Genomic DNA, 17,144 nt, shown 5'->3' with positions numbered 1-17,144 from the left:
CTAAGTCTTCCCACCTGGAACGGCCCCTCTCAAATGAGTCATATCCCACGTAAGGCCATATTTGAGCATGATGCCTGCCTGTGACCCTATCCAGCTCTCATGTTGGAGGGTTCTGCTCTTCTGTCCCCCGTTGATTCTATTCTTGTGTGTCTTCAGGAAAGGACCTGTGTGCTGAGGGGCGACACGGCTGCCAGCACCAATGTGTCAGCTCCCCAGGCACATTCCACTGTGCCTGCAATCCCGGCTACCAGCTAGCAGCAGATAACAAGAGCTGTTTGGGTGAGAGCTACCCCCGCCCTGCAATCCCACTGCTCCTGAGCCTTCTGGGCCTCCCCATTGCCCCAGCATCAGCCTAATGGGTCTGGAAGGGCCTTAGGAAATAAACATCCAGCTCCCTCACTTTTCAGGTCTAAGAAAGGGAAGGTACGCCTGGGGTCACACCAAACTTATTCGTGTCATCTCACAGGCACATCTTTACAGTTTCTGTTACTTAGACACTGTTGGGGTCTTCAGTCAGGGTCTCTATACAGCACCACCCCCGCCCTGTATACGCTGTCATTCTTGCTTCAGCATCTCAGCTCATGCTGGGCTGCTCGCCTGAGCTCTTGCCTCTCCGTACCTGCAAATCGTTCATGGCCTGGTTCTTCATTTTTGCCTTCTGAAAAGCTATGGCACACAATGTCTTGCTTATACAATTGGGATTTTCTTTTTTGTATATATGTGCGTTGATTTTTTTGATCATGAGAGCAGCTACCATTTGCTGAGCGCCAAGTTAGTACTGGACATTGTGCTGGGAGTGTTGCATACATTTTCTCTCAACTTCACAACAACCTGGAAAATCAGGTCATGTGATCCCCTAAACCATGTCAGCTGGGGTCTTTTGATTCTAGAACTGAGAAAAGGCTGGCTTAAAGCCGCACGTGATGACCCACGAACATTCCAATCCCTCCCCAAGATCTCTGGGAATTCCCCAAGTGCTTAATTCTGTGGTCTCCTTTCACTCTGAGCTTCTGCTGAATTCGTTGCATTTATAGGTCTTCTCTCAATTTCTCAATCCTGCACATGCTGCTCTTCTTCCATGCATGTAAATCAGCCTCTTCCTTCATTTACATTTGTGCACACCAAGACATGTGCGTGTATATGTCAGTGCATGTGTCCATTTTGCTAAAGATGGGCATGGACAGAGGTGTGAACTATATCTAAGTAAAGTCAAACATACACACAGAACAGGAAACATCCATTTATTATCATTGAATATTGACACCTTTGACCCTGAAAGCCCTCGGTCACCCTACGATAGGGAATTTTTCACTGGCAGGCTCAACCCACACAGTTATTCATCTTTACGTCATCTCTATTGTTCTTTGTTTTTCCTCTCTCCACTCCCATCTCTTTTCTAGGAACCCTAAATTCTTACTATTTTATGCAGGACAATTCACCTCTCTCCAGTCCTTATTCCCCAGTGCAGCTCTAGGCCATCTTCACACATTTAAATCAAGATACTCAACAGGGTAACAGTTCACCCCTCCTCAGAAGGAAGTTGTAAATAGCAATTACTTTCTTCCATTATATCCCCGTTCTGCAGATGGGGAAATGGAGACTCAGGTGAAGTGGCAGAGTCTGTTCCTCCCCGTAAGTCTGTGAAGATCTTCAGGGCAGGGGCCCTGTCTTCTCAAACTATGGATTCTTAGTCTTAAGCCTAGTTTAGTAAGGAGCATGCTAGGATGCATCTGGGTTTGAGTTGGGGGAGCCATCTGGCCCTGCGGGGTGGAGACCTATGCATATAGGAATTTACAGATGCCTGGGTACCACTCCAGACTAATTAAGTTAGGATCTTCGAGAGTTGGGGTTCAAAAATAGGTATTTTTTAAAAGCCGCACTGTCGGGGCTGAGAAGCGCAGCCCCAGGGCACATGCTGACCTCGCCTCTTCCTCAGCTATTGATCTGTGCACTGAAGGTACCCACGGCTGTGAGCACCAATGTGTCAGCTCCCCAGGCTCCTTTTTCTGCCACCGCTGAGCCGGCTTTGTACTCCAGCAGGACCAGAAGAGTTTCAGGAGTGAGCAAGCGCCCACACTAGCACCCTGGACTGAGGTCTCTGATGGGACCAATCAGAAATGACATCTTGCTGCCTCTTCCTTCCCACCAGCCATTGACCACTGCAGCTTTGGGAACCACAGCTGCCAGCACGAGTGTGTTAGCACCCTTGGTGGGCCACGGTGCCGCTGCAGAGACGGCCATGACTTGCTGCCTGATGGGAGGAGATGTCAGGGTGAGGAGTTGTCTCCTGCATTGTGCAGAGGTGTGAGGGGTCTTAGCTGGTGGAGTCCACCTTAACTCATCTTGACCTGTCTCTCCTTTAAGCCCGGGATCTCTGCAATGGTGTAGACCATGGATGCGAGTTTCAGTGTGTGAGTGAAGGTCTTACCTACCGCTGCCTGTGCCCTGAGGGGCGGCAACTCCAGGCAGATGGCAAGAGCTGCAACCGTGAGTTATGGGTGAGAGGGGTTTCTGCCCACATTCCGAGCCTCCTTGACTTTGCCCTTGCTGTGGCCCAAGGGTGTGGTGTGAATGTGTGGGCGTGGGTGGTGGTGGTGGGGTTGAAGGGTGCAGTATGTCCTGCTGCCATCTCTTTTCCCTCGATCCTCTACTCTGCTGTCAAGATTAATTATTTTAAAATGCACATTCGATCACAGCCCTCATTTGCTCGAATGCCTTCTGTGGCTCACCAGTGTCTGCAGAATAAAGATCAAATGCCTTACCCCTGAGTTTTGCAAATGGTGGGTACAACCACATCAGTGGATAATGAAATCAAATTAGGGAGTTACATCCAGTATCAAAAAGGAGAGAGAGAGAAAAAACAGAGCTTACTGCATGTAGAAAGAGTAAGTATTGTTTCATGAAACTCAATTTTAAATATATGTGAGTATATAAGGTACATCGTGATGTACTATCATTGTTATTATTTTTTTCACTGTGGGTTGCGGCCAAAATTTTGAAACTACTGTCTTAGCTCATCACAGTCGAGCTTCAGCCAACCCCATTAGCCTGTCTCCTGCCACACTTGAACATTTTAGCCATACGGGCCTGCCCATTCCCGAATGTGGTGAGAGCGCCCAGCTTCCATGCCCCTGCACACGCTGCTCCCACCATCTAGAATGTCCCAGCCTGCCTTGGAGAATTACTGATCCTTGAAGACCAAGTCAAATGTCACCAACTCCATGCAGCCTTCCAGGAAGAATGAATTGTTCTTACCTTGGGTTCCCTGCATGCCTATCTATTCTGGCACTTTCCTTGACTGTAGCATATGGCATACCTGACTGCTCTGCTCTATCCTGATTTCCTTTTGGATCAGGATTATGCTTCATTTATTGTTGAAACCCCTTCAGGGCCTAGCAAAGTCTCTGGCTCAGAACACAGGAGATAACCTTGCAGAGTGATTAGGAGCATGGGTTTGGGGGTTAGACAGACCTAGTTTCAAATCTTGGCTCAGCCACTACCCGCTATGGAATCTAGAGCAAATCACTTTATCCTTCAGAACCTCATATTATAAAAAATGGGGATAATCCTCAAGATTATTGGGAAGATTGCCAAAATATATATATAAAGTACCTAGCCCAGTGCCTGGCACATTATAAGCTATCAAATAATAATGTTTTTATTTTGTATTAATACTGGTAAAGAGTTTAGAATTGTGTCTGGTACATAATAGATTCATCAATAAACGGTGGTTATTGTGGTTGTTGTTAATATTATTATCATCATTAAAAAGATGCTTTTAGCTGATTGCCTGGCTTGTGCTAAGGACTCAATAAATGGCAACATTTATAATGATGCTGCTGATAGTGATAATAATAATAATACATCATTCCATTAGCACAGTGCCCTGGCACAGGAAGGACTTCACACACAGTGTCTGTTGTATAATAAGTGTTTGTGAATGAATGACCAGATAGGTAGATGGCTGGTGCCAGCCAAGGTTCTGGTCGGTCCATCCGATTCCTCTTTGCTGTGTAGGGTGCCGGGAAGGCCACGTGGACTTGGTTCTGCTCGTCGATGGCTCCAAGAGTGTGCGCCCGCAGAACTTCGAGCTGGTGAAGCGCTTCGTGAACCAGATCGTGGATTTCCTGGACGTGTCCCCCGAGGGCACGCGCGTGGGGCTGGTGCAGTTCTCCAGCCGCGTGCGCACCGAGTTCCCTCTGGGACGCTATGGCACTGCAGCGGAGGTGAAGCAGGCGGTCCTGGAGGTGGAGTACATGGAGCGCGGTACAATGACGGGGCTGGCGCTGCGCCACATGGTGGAGCACAGCTTCTCCGAGGCGCAGGGCGCGCGGCCCCGTGTCCTCAACGTGCCTCGCGTGGGCCTGGTCTTCACCGACGGCCGCTCCCAGGATGACATCTCAGTGTGGGCTACGCGAGCCAAGGAGGAAGGTGGGCTTGGTACAGGAGCACTGACCTGCGGTTGGGTTGGACGCAGGGAGGTGGCTTTCCTGAGGTATAGGGCGCCCCCTCTGTCCCTTGGCCCCATAGGCATCGTCATGTACGCTGTGGGCGTGGGCAAGGCGGTGGAGGAGGAGCTGAGAGAGATCGCCTCGGAGCCCGCGGAGCTGCACGTGTCCTACTCCCCCGACTTCAGCACCATGACGCACCTGCTGGAAAACCTCAAAGGCAGCATCTGCCCAGGTGAGCACATCTGTCTCAGGACCCTACCTTTCTCTCACTGCTCATCCTCTGATATCTCAACTTCGTATTCTCCCGCGCCCTTTGTAGATGTTATACGCAGGAGGGGATGGACTCACTAGACAGAGATTTGTTGCTCGAAGTATGGGCCGTGGGACCAGCGGCTGAGCTCTCACCTGGTGGTTTGTTAGAGCTGCAGTACGTCCAGCTGTCCCCAGACCTCATGAATCGGATTTTGCACTTTATTATTATTTTATTGTTTATTATTATTATTGACACCTACAGCACCTGGTCTTCCTAGGTGGGCTCCCATCCAAATACTAACCAGGCCCGACCCTGTGTAGCTTCCGAGATCAGACATCGGGATTGTTCCGGGTGGCATGGCCCCAGACCATGGACCAGGGCTCCACTGGGACGCGAACCCAGGAACTTCTGCGTGTAAAGCAGATGTGCTAACCGCTACACTATGGAACCACGTCCCAGATTTTGCACTTTAATGAGACCTTCAGGGGATTCGTATGTACATTAAAGTTTAAGAAGCACTAGACTAAGCAACCCGTCCCCCGGAATAGTGGGTGTTCGGAATAATTTGGGGAAACTTTTTCAAAAGAATGCTGAACTCAGCATTTTCTAAGTGGAGTCACATCATATATTCCATTAACTTGTTGGAATTCAACTTTATAGACCTGGCAAAGTGGCAGGACTGAGCGTGTTTCAAGTACACGAAGCTAGGTTTTTTGTTGTTTTTTTAATAATGTGGCCCGTAAATTCAATCCATCTACTTCATATTTTCTCAGATGAGAAAAGAGGACCAATGCTATCCGTGGAGAAGTGAGCTGTTGAACCTTGTGTATGAGGAATTTCTTAGGGGTAACTTATACTATAGAACCTTTAGACTCTAACCCAGGACTAAGATGCGACTCTCCTTTCAGATTATGAGGCTCTACCTCCAGAGCTAGGTTCAGTAGGGCTGGGCCGGGCCTGGGAAATCTGTACTTAATAATAAGCAAGTGGAGAATCTATACTTAAACAAACAAACAAGCAACACATATATGTACATATGGTGTCTACATATATACATGTGTACGTATATGCATATACATATGTGTACACACACACATACTTCTCTCCAGGCTAATTCTAATAATTAGCTAGGGTATTGCGGAGGCACTGGATTAATTGCTTCTTCAGGGCCCTTCCTGTTTTGACTCATCTCCCTGCAGTGTGACTTTGGACAAGTCGCTTAACCTCTACCCTACCCTAACTTCCCACTTTTTTAACAGGGGAGGGTTCTGGCTTCCGAAGGTTGCCTCCAGCTTTAGAATCCTAAGAGAAATCTGGGCTCTGTTGTTGAGGCTCTTCTCCTTGGGTAGATCCCGCTCCCTCTGTGGACCTTGGTCACCTCATCTGCAAAGTTAGGAGTCTTTGCAGAACTGTTATCAATACCATTAATAAATGACATGACATACAACTGTTTGCTAAGGGCTAAGAGTACATACAAGACAAAAAAAATAACTTTTAAATCATAACGGCAATTTTTTATTGAAGGTCAAGTGCCAGGCATTGTGCTGTCGTATTAAAAATGACACATGTTTACAGAATGTCAGTGAATCTAACCTACTACCTGATGTAAGATTCACCATTATTTTCTATACTGCTAAGAAAAAACGGGCGCGAAATTTAATTGTGAGGCACTCATTTTGATTTCACAGATGTAGAACTACATAGGGAAATAGACTTGGATCAGTGGTTCTCAAACATTAGTGTGCATCAGACTCATCTGGAGGGCTGGTTGAAACACAAATTGCTGAGCCCCAATCCCAGAGTTTCTGATTCAGGGGGTGTGGCATGGGTGTCTGATAAAGTACATTTTAGTAAGTTTCCAGATGATGCTGACTGATGCTTCTGGTCCAGGAACCATACTTTGAGAACTACTGGTCTAGCTGAAATACACTCTTGGGCAGTGCTCTTCAGTAAGGTAGCCAGTAGCTACATGTGCTCATTTAATTTAAATTAATTAAAATTAACGAAGATAAGATTTTTTTATTTCTTCAAATGCACTAGCCACATTTCAAATGTCAAATAGCCACATGAGGCTTGTGGCTACCACACCAGACAGGGGAGATACACATTTCATCACTGCATAAAGTCTCATTTGGAGAGAAATGCTGTGAACTCTCCATGCTGCTCAAAGTGTGGTCCACGGAATAGCAGCATCGGCAGCACTTGGGAGCTTATTAGCGATGTACTGTTTCGGGTCCTTCCCCATTGTGAATAAGAATCTATATTTTAACAAGATCTCTTGGTGATTCCAATGAGTATCAAGGTTTGAGAAATACTAAGATGTGTACACACGCATCATCGAATCCTCAGCACCACTCAATGAATAAGTTTTCTCATTGTATGCATTTTTACAGATGGGGAAACTAAGGCTTAGAAAGGTTGAGTGAGGTTTCAGGATCTCACAGCTAAATAGCTGGTACTCATCCCAGGTCCGTCTGCACCTAAAGCTCATACACTCGACCACATGCAGGGAGGGTGGAGGTATATCACAGGGCCTCGGCCAGGGCTGGCTGGTCCTCCTACAGATTCTCATTTCCTTGATTCTCTGTGCCGGGCTGGCAGAGGAGGGCATCAGCGCAGGCACAGAGCTTCGGAGCCCCTGCGAATGTGAAAGCCTTGTGGAGTTCCAGGGCCGCACGCTGGGGGCGCTCGAGAGTCTGACTCAGAACCATATCCTTTGGGCCTGGGGGCGCGGGCTGGAGGGAGGGGAAGGGACCCCCGCGACCCCCAATGGCTTTCTTAACCGGTAACTCGCCCAGCTGACTGCGCGCCTGGAGGATTTGGAGAATCGGCTGGGCACCCATAAGTGAAGAGCACGGTGGCCGGGACCCAGGCAGGGACGCAGCCCCGCGGACTGTGCCCTCTGGTGCGCCGTCCGGGCGCCGGGGGCGGGCTGAGCTTGGGCCCCTCCCGCTGGGGCTGTCGGGGACCAGGCGCTGGCGGGCTCCCAGCGCTGCACTCGAACTGGCTTCGCCTGGACGGACCACAAGCCGGACTGCAGGGGACAGAGGGGCGTGTGATCGGTCCGCACGCCTTCGCTGCGTGCTGCGCTCAGATCTTAGTTGGATTCTTCCTTTGCTTTCTTTTTCTTAAAAAAAAAAAAAAAAAAAAATCTGGTTTCCACGGGCTCGGTTTGTGGGTCTTGCTGTGCCGCCAGGGGGAGGGGAGGCCAGACGGAGCGCGCTGCGGCGCCCGGGAGGCGTCTCCTTGGAGAAAGGCTCATTGTGTGGGGGTCGGGCTGGGGGGCAGGGGACCGGGCACTGCTTCCCTCTTCTTGTTTATTCAGCGAGAACAGACGGCTCCTTCTGCAGGCTGCGGGAAGGGTGGGGGCTCCACGGGAACCCTAGGGTCTACGCAAGTCTGTGCCCTTCCATCCCCCAGCAGATCGAATGCTTTGCTCTCCGGCTATGCCTATCTCGAGGTACCCCCCAAACTGCTAGAACTGGGCGGGGGTGTTGGCGAGGAAGCTTGAGCCAGTAATTGAACCCGTAAATGGACAGAGTGGGAGCGGACAGGTGAGTGTCGCCTGGATTTTATTTCCCTCCTGCACTAGGTACGAAGAAAAGGTATCAGCCAGGACCTCTGGCACAGAGCAGGCCTCTGCCTGCCCAGCCTGTGTCCCACTCTCTACCCAGGCTCCCCAAAACAAAAACTGAAAACAAAAAAAAACCCGCTATGGCACGGTACTATGCCCCAAATGCATGTAAGCAAATACAAAAATTAAAATGCTTCCAGTCCTCGAAGGACTGTGGGCAACTTACTCCGAGTTTGTTTCCCTGTTTGTAAAATGGGGATTGAAATAGTTACACCCAAGAATGATGGTGAGAATTGAAGGAATTATTCTAAGGCATCTGACATTGTGCCTGGTATATCTTAGGCCCTCGATTAATGGTAACTATTACCTATTCTTAAAATAATAGCTAACATATTTAGTCTTGGGCATTCCGCTAAGTGATTTGAAAGTATTTTCATTTTATCCTCACAACAACTTGGTGAGATAGGAATTTTTGTCTTAAAAATCTCCATTTTACAGAGGAGGAAACAGGCATAGAGAAGTTAAGTATGTTTCTCAAAAATCACATACTAATGAGGAGCTGAACCACACACAGTGTATTTGTTTCCTATGGCAGTTGTAACAAATTACTACAAATTCAGTGCCTTAAAAAACACAAATTTGTTACTTTATAGTCCTGGAAGTCAGAAGTCTAAAATGGGCTGGCAGGGCTGCATTCTTTCTGGAGGCTTCTGTTTCCTGCCTTTTCCAGCTTCTAAAGGCTACCTAAATTTCTTAGTTCATGTATTCTCATCACCTGGACCTCTGCTTCTGGCATCACATCTTCTCTGACTCTGCCCCTCCTGTCTTCATTTTACAAGGACCCTTGTGATTATATCGGGCTGACCCAGATAATCCACGATAATCTCCCCATTTCAGACTCTTTATCACGTCTGCCAAATCCCTTTGCCATGTAAGGTAGTGTAATCAGGGGTTGCGGAGATTCAGAGGTGGATGTCTTTGGGGGGCCATTATTCTGCCTACCACGCAGGGCTTGAAGCTAGGCAGATGGACCACAGAGCAGGCACCCTTAAGCTCTTCTATCCTTGGCACCTTGCTAGACGTGGTGAAGATGACGAACATGGAGAAACGTGATTGAGAAAAGCCCCTGAGCTAGGGGAGCTCAGGGCTAGAGGCAGTGAGTGCACCTGACTGTAAAGGTAAGCAGAAAGAAAGCCCTTCAGGTGAGGGGATGGAGCTAAGGGTAGGTAAAGAGGGAGGATTTTGGAGGAGGTGACCTCCCAGCCAAGCCTTAACCTATGGCTGCAGGTGGCCATGGGGGATTTCCCAGGAGAATGAAGCATGAACATGTGTGGTCAGGAGTATGGGGGGACGGCACGATTGAGATTTTACCTGGACTTGAGGATCAGCTGAGCTAAAGCGCTAAGCACAGTGCCTGGTTTATGGCCTCATTTGCCCAACCCCTTGTTTTTCATTTGGAGAACCAGGCCTAAAGGGAAGAGTTGCCTGCTCAAGATCACACAATGAGAGAACTCCAGCTGGATCAGGCAGAACCCGGGGTGGTCTGATTGGACCAGGGTTCTCAACTGATGTAGGGGCACTGAGGGCAAAGGTGAGGCACCCTCCCTCTTTCTTCCCTGGCTCTAGGCAGGACTGCCTTTTCTGGGGTTTCTTTTCTCATCTGCTCTTTTCTCCTGCAATCTCCCCACTGGCCACTAGATGGCGCCTGAAGCTCTGGTTTGGGGTTGAGTCCCAGCCCTTTCAGGCACTTGGCCTTTGGCACTTGGAAGGATGAGCCAGGCCTGATAGTCCCTATAAGGTCCTCCTCCCCTTTACACCCACTCTGGCAGACCCCGCCACCCCAAGCTGGAAGCTACTTCTGTTCCTAAGGTATTGAGCACAGACTCCTGGATTTGCAGACCAGCCCTGCTGCTTACCAGCTGTGTGTCATGTTGACAGGTGCTGGTTCCCTTGGCCATCTCCCACTCCCCTCTGTCTCATTTCCCTTTCCTCTTACCCCCTTTTCCCTTTTGGATAGGAAAGAATGTCCCACATAAGGGTAGCTAGCCCTCGCTTCTTAGTTTATACCTCCTCCTACTTCAAAGGATAGAAGACAAACGACTCATCAGTTCAGAAAAACAAACATCCATTAACCCAAGAACAGAAAGAATCCAAGTAACAGTAAGCGAAGAGTGACATCACCAAGAAAGCTTAGGCGGTGAGAAGACAGAGAGCCTGACAGACCCTGGGCCTGGGATTCCCGGAGTCCAGACAAGCAAGGATGTTACAGGTAAGACAGGGCAGAGAGCACTTACGTTTTGGAGGACTCTTGACCCCAGATCTCCTGGAAGAAATGCAGGGCTCTCAGCACTCCTGGTTCCCTAGAGATGTGAATATTTAAAAGGCCAGTATTTTCCACAGTGGTTGGCAGAGATGTCACTCACGGAGCTGTTCCTTCTACTTGGTAAGGTGCGCTAGACTCCGGATAGTTAAATGAAGGGCAGGAAGGGCCTGCAACCTCACGGCACCCTGTCTCCCTTTCTGCATTTCACCTCTCTCTCTGTTCTCTGGGTTTTTGTTTCTCCATGATTTTTGGCCTCTCTATCCTTCTGTTCTAGCTGACAGCCCTTCTCAGTTTCTCCAGCTGGTACAGCTGCCGTCTCCAAGGGTTATCGACTCTTCTGGGTCTTTGGACTCATAAGAATGTGAAAAGGGAAAGAAGAAAACTGTCACTTATGACATACCTACACCGTGCCAGGGACTCTGCTATGCCTTGTACCTGCATCATCTTGTTTAAACCTATAGAAGGGAAAACTGAATTTCAAAGAGACCAGTTGCTCACAGCCACAAAGCTTCAAAACTAGGATTTGAACCCAGGTGTTCTTGATCCCAGAGTATGGTCCATTCATACTCCTACCCTTCAGTTCATCAGGGACAAATGTGGACTTTTACTAGAAAATTTAAGGGGCAGGCAAAAGAAAAGCCCAAGGTATGGAAGCGATGAGGAGCAAAGCGCTGGTTCTCCATTCAGAGGCAGCTCAAGCACCTTTAAAATCTGGTCCATGAGCCGCTGTTTCTTTCTACCTTTCATCACCCCCTGCTCTGCCCTCTCCCAGGTGATTCTTTTTCCTGAAGTGGAGAATATAACTTCTGAGGCTCACCTGAGGGTCTCATCCCCAGGGAGCGAGCGCATGGTGGGTGAAGTGCCTCCCAGCAGCTGAGCTGGAGTGGGGATGAATGGAGGAAGTGGGCAGATAAAGGTAACAAGACCCTCACTACCGTATGCAGATAATAAGGACCGTCTTCTTCCAGATGAACAAGAAAATCTTGGGGTAACTTCTGTCCCCCAATAGAGAGTGCCTATTCCTAATCTTGGCAGATGCTCAAAACTGCCTTCCCAGTGAGTATTTCTTTTTAAATCTTTCTTTTTAAATTAAGTTGATTGGGGTGAACCAGTGAGTATTTCTTGAACGTCTCTTTCCGAGATAATGTTAGGTGCTGTACTAGGCAGTGGAGGAAGAATCATACTCCCTGTCTTCAGTTAACGTTCTAGGAGGGGACGGTGGACAACAAATAAGTAAATGGATAAGGTTTCAGACAGTGATAAATACTAGGAAGATGGTACAATATAGTGCTCTTTTAATAGAGCAGAGCTATCCAATAGAATTTCTGCGATGTCAGGAATGAATGTTCTAGATCTGCACTGTCCAAATAGTAGCCAGCATGTGGCTGTTGGTCACTTGAAATGTGGTTAATGTGATCAAGGAACTGAATTTTAAGTATTATTTTAATTAATTGATTGATCGATGAATTAATTAATTGTGAAATAGTTCCATGTGGTTATTGCCTACTGTATCAGGCAGCGTCAGTATAGAGAGTGCCTGGACTTTGGATGGAGTGGTCAGGGGAGACTCCCTCAGGAGGTGATATTTGAGTTGATGTCTGAGCGATGAGAAGGAGCCAGCCTTCCAGTATGGAGTGTAAATAAATGCAGTGCCTGCGGGTGGGTACATGCTTAGTGATCCCAGGGTGGAGAGCAGGCCTGTGGGGCTGGAAGTTAGTGAGCAGGGCGGCACGGTGGGAGTTGGCGGTGGATGGAGAGGGTGCAGAGGCCAGATAACCGGGGCTTGGCAAGGTGCGACGAGGGTGTTCATCACTGCCGGGCTCAGTTTGCACCTGTCGGCCTCTGGCTTTCTAAGCAATAAAGTGGATGTGGCGGCTGCCTCCTTGCCTGACCCCTTCTCTCTCAGGGCTGCGGAGAGGATCAGGTGAGACTAGGAGATGTTCGAATGCTTCCTAAATTTAAAATGCTGTTCATTAGAGAAGGGCAGAGCAGTGGTGCTGAGTGTGGTCCCAGACCCGCCGCATCAGCGTCAACTAGAACTTGTTATGAATGCATATTCTCAGGTCCCGCCCTCACTGCTTCACAGCTCTGGGGTGGGGCCCAGCAATCCGTGTTTTCACAAGCACTCCAGGTGGTGGTGATGCACACTCCACTTCGAGCGCAACTGTGGCAGACTGATGACATTCACCTTGTTTTCTTCATCTTCACTCACGGCCCCCCACAAATGCCCTACCTCCTCACCCCAGACAGAGCTCCTTGATGAAAGGCAGCAAGGTGTCAGTTCTCACTGTTCTCCCTAGCCTTCCTCTCCCCAGGACTGGCTCAGTTTTTAGCTCCACATACATATATATTTTTTTAATCTCGTAAATAAAACCTTTGTATTTAAAAATTATTATTTCTTTAATTAAAGTAACTCAGGCTCATTATTAAAATACAACTTAAATAGTATAGAAGGTATCAAGAGAAAAAAAAATCCCCTGGCTATCCTAATTCCAGTCTCCAGAGGTAACCACAGAACGGCTTTTTCTTGTGATTCTTTCTAGACCTTTCCTGTGCTTATGGAGGCAGCCAGGGCAGTGCTCTGAAGTCAGCTTGCTTGGGTTCAGATTCTAGGTTTGCTTCTTCTTTGCCCAATAAGTTGGACAAGGTGCCTCAGTTTCATCTGTAAAACAAAGTTCATAATAGCACCAACCTCATAGAGTCGTTGTGAGGATTAAATACATGAATTCAAGTAAGGCAAACAGTGCGGGGAGCGCTGTGTGTGTGTTATTGATTTCAGTCTGTATTTTTACAATTTTCTTTCTAAAAAGTGGAAGCGTACTCTACACATGACCTGAAACCTGTTCTTTCTACGTATTGCTTTATCGGGGACATATTTCTCCTATGGCAGGACATGCATATCTACATGTAGAGGATGTTTCTTATTTTTTGTTTATCCTGTATCTGACCATTCTAATGGGGGATTCTTCATCGTGGAGCTCATCAGTGAAATAGCCTTGTTTTTAGCCCATGACGGTCATTATCGTTATCATTGTTCTTTCTGGGACACAATGCAGCTGTCAAGTGTCACTCCCTCCCTCATCTGTTTCAAGAAGACTCTAGTGATGCTTCTTTCAGGGGTCCTGTTCTTTGATGGTAGACGTGGCCACAGAAATCTTAATGGAAGACACACCTTTCTGCCTTCGTTTTCTTTTCTGTATAATAGGGACCATAAAAGTACCTAATTCATAAGACTACCACGAGGATTTAGTGAGCGACAGCATGTGGAGTTAGACCCCAGCTTAGTCTGATCCCACGGTCTGTCCTCTTTTTGTAAAGAGAGCCAATCAGATGGTCTTGGGAGCTGTTATTTTTCAGGCTGTAATGGAGCTTTGCAGATTATTTCTAAATTAGACATTTTTGATTTTTGAAGAAAAAACAATGGTTAAAATGAAAGTCTTAGAACTGGGAGAAAATATTCATAACACATGACAAGAGATATTTTTATCTGACAAGATACCCATAAACTCTCAGAATACATAAAGAGTGTCTACAACTCAATCATAGAGAGACTAACTAAACACATAAAAAAATAGCATTGACTTGAATGGATACTTCACAGAAAAAGCTATATGAATGGCCAATAAGCACATAAAAAGATGCTCAACATGATTGATCACTAGAAATGCAATTTAAATCCACAATGAGATATTGCTTTATACCCACTAAAATGGCTAAGATTAAAAAAAAAACAGTGGGGATATTAAGTGTTGGTGCAGATATGAAGCAAATGGAATTCTTATATATTGCTGGAGAAAATGCAAAATGGTATGACCGCTTAAGAAAACCATTTGGCATTTTATAATAAAGTTAAATATACAGCTACTCTATAACCAGCAATTCCACTCCTAGGTATCAATTATATTCAAGAGACTATAAAGCATTTATATTCAAGAGACTATAAAGAATACATCCATAGAAAGATTTGAAAAGAATATTCATAATAGCTCCAAACTGGAAACAGTTCAAATGCCCATCAGTAGGAGAATAGATAGATTATAGTATATTATATAATGGAATATTACTTAGCAATGAAAAGGAATAGACTACTGACACAAGCAACAACATGGATAAATCTCAAAAACCTTATGTCGAATCAAAGAAAACAGACACAAAAGATTACATAATAAGATTCCATAGATCTGAAATTCTAGAGCAGATAAAATTAATTTATAGTGAAAGAGAGCAGATCAGTGGCTATCTAGGGCTGAGATTGTGAGGGGTGGTAAAATCCTCCATGAGCAATTTGGTAAATGGGATGCCTTCTTCTAAATCCTTGAGGAATTGCCAGCAACGCCCTGGAATATCCCTGGCATCTTTACAGACCATTTCTGGAGGGGGTTATTAATGGGAAAGCATCCACGATCTATCATCATCAGTCTGTTCTCTCATTTTCTACTACAGTGGTGGACCACGGCTGCTTTTGCCCCGATTCTGGGTGTCATCTTCCCTAAGACCTCAAACCCCTTCCTGTATGAATTTTACCCCTGAGGAGAAGCACCCCCTGACTAGTTTATGCAGAATTGCATCCTGGGAAACACAATCACTGTGGGGAAAAAAAAGTCAAAAGTGCAAGTCAGGAATGGTTTAGATGGGGAAACCCCAACTGGGGAGTGGCTGGGCCACCCAGCTGTCTCTTCCGTAGGAGGAGACCTGGCAATCACAGCTGTCACCCATTTATTATTGAGAAGGATTTGCATGATTTGATCTTTCTTTGCACCCTTGCTCAATCTGTTTCTTTCTCGTTTGTCTTTGCCAAGTTTTCTTCACCGTGGCCGCCACCACCGTGAGAACACCTGGCCACTCACCCAGTCTCTGACCTCAGACGAGGGGAGGGACCCTGCAATCTTTTTAGCCCAGCCCAGGACTCTTTCTAGTTAAGAACAAAGACAACCATAATTCCCTAGACACAGTCTTGTGGCCCAGGGACAGGTACAGTCGGGGAGTGGGATAGTCTCTTCCTGAGTGGATCCATTCTCTCATTCATTCATTCCACAAATTATTTTCCGCATCTAATGTTTACCGAGCACTGACTATGCGCCAGGTCCCATATCTTGCATCTAAAATAAAGATATAAACTGAACAGCAAAGGTCTTTGCATTCACGAAGCTGAATAATCCATAATTATCAAGTGCTTACTCTGTGCTCGGTATTGTGCTAAGATGCTGGGAATACAAGGCTAAACAATATTGATACAGTCTCTACTCTCGAGAGGCTCTCAGTCCAGTGCAGGGAGGTATCAGTTAGCAGGTAATTATAACCCAGAGCAAAAAAGAAGGGGAAGGCTGGGCAACAGCAGAGAAGCGTCTGACACAGACAAGGAGATCAGAGGTTAAGAGATAGAGGCAGAAGCTAGGCTTCTAGAAATGGGTCTGAACCTTTCTGGAATCCAAACCATTTTGAGATTCTGATGAAAGATATTGAGGTAGGAACTCACTCTTCTGAAAAGTGCACGTGATATTTGCATCTAATTTCCTGAGGGTATAGATCCCTAAGAATCTATAAAGAACTCAGATAAAGAAGCCCTAGCAGAGGCACAGAGCCTCAGGGCCAAGTGGAGTCAGAGGTTTGCTAGAATGGCCTCATTTAAGAAGAAGCCCTCCTCCCCTCTTGCCTCTGAGAAACCTCCCCAGAACTAGCTTGCATAAGCCCGTGACCATGAGGGCTCACCTCTGATGAGAGATTGCCATCCTGAGTCTGGGTCCTGTGAGGACACAGAGAGCGTGGTGTTTCCTGGAGACCTGGCAGTGTCCGCACTAGGAAGAGTCTTCACCATTACCTAACCCAACACACTCTTTGTGCCGTTGAGGAAGAGGAAGCGAGGCTCAGAGACGAGCAGTGCTTTGGTCAAGACCATACACTGAGTCAGGGCTGAGGTCCCAAGACTTCAGGTCTCTAAGCTGCCAGCTCAGGGAAGATGAGTCAGGGAGCAGAGGGATGCCAATCAAGGTTAAAGATAGCATCTGCTCGGCCAGTAGAGAGAGAACTGTAGACTTAGATAGAGATGGACAGGACCAGATTGGGCTGATGATCAACTAGACTGAGCAAGGTCTCCCCAGAGATGAGGATGTGAGCCTGGCACCCGCTCTGAGCTCCAGGCAGGCAGGAAGAAAACTGTACTCATAATGAGAACTACTATTTTCAACTCTGCATGCCAGACCCTGTGCTGGGTGCTTTATGACTGACCTGTCATTTACTTTTCACAGTAGTCCCAACTGAGAGATGAATGATTGTGTCTATTCTACACAGGTTCCTGAATGTAACAGAGGCCTCCTGATTTGACCAAGATCAGGAAATAAACTGCGGAGTCAGGCTGTGACTCAGGCCATTCTGAGTCCACAGTCCTCTGAGCTGTGCTGCCTCTATATGCTTCTTACTCACGGTTGCATCTCCGTGTTCAGCACGATGCCATACACTTAGCAGGTGTTTCTGAAGGATCGAATGAATAAACGAGACTTGGGAGGCGGTGTCAGAGAAGGTTCAGTTGGATTCCAGGAGCCAGAT

The 17,144-nt window shown here is 47.1% G+C and overlaps 1 protein-coding gene across 1 annotated transcript in view; it reads left to right on the top strand.

Annotated features, from left to right (window-relative positions):
• The window catches only part of MATN4 (matrilin 4), a 12,163-nt gene extending 4,610 nt beyond the window's left edge, over positions 1-7,553 (top strand). Inside the window, exons 4-9 of the mRNA XM_025039914.1 lie at positions 2,150-2,272; positions 2,365-2,487; positions 4,018-4,431; positions 4,531-4,683; positions 7,306-7,413; positions 7,495-7,553. Of these exons, the coding sequence (XP_024895682.1) occupies positions 2,150-2,272; positions 2,365-2,487; positions 4,018-4,431; positions 4,531-4,683; positions 7,306-7,413; positions 7,495-7,553 (980 nt within the window). The remainder of the gene's footprint in view (positions 1-2,149; positions 2,273-2,364; positions 2,488-4,017; positions 4,432-4,530; positions 4,684-7,305; positions 7,414-7,494) is intronic.
• Positions 7,554-17,144: the final 9,591 nt, after the last annotated feature.

Source organism: Pteropus alecto, unplaced genomic scaffold, assembly GCF_000325575.1.
Source record: "Pteropus alecto unplaced genomic scaffold, ASM32557v1 scaffold45, whole genome shotgun sequence".
Classification (NCBI taxonomy): domain Eukaryota; kingdom Metazoa; phylum Chordata; class Mammalia; order Chiroptera; family Pteropodidae; genus Pteropus; species Pteropus alecto.
This window is presented reverse-complemented; position numbering and strand designations above follow the sequence as displayed.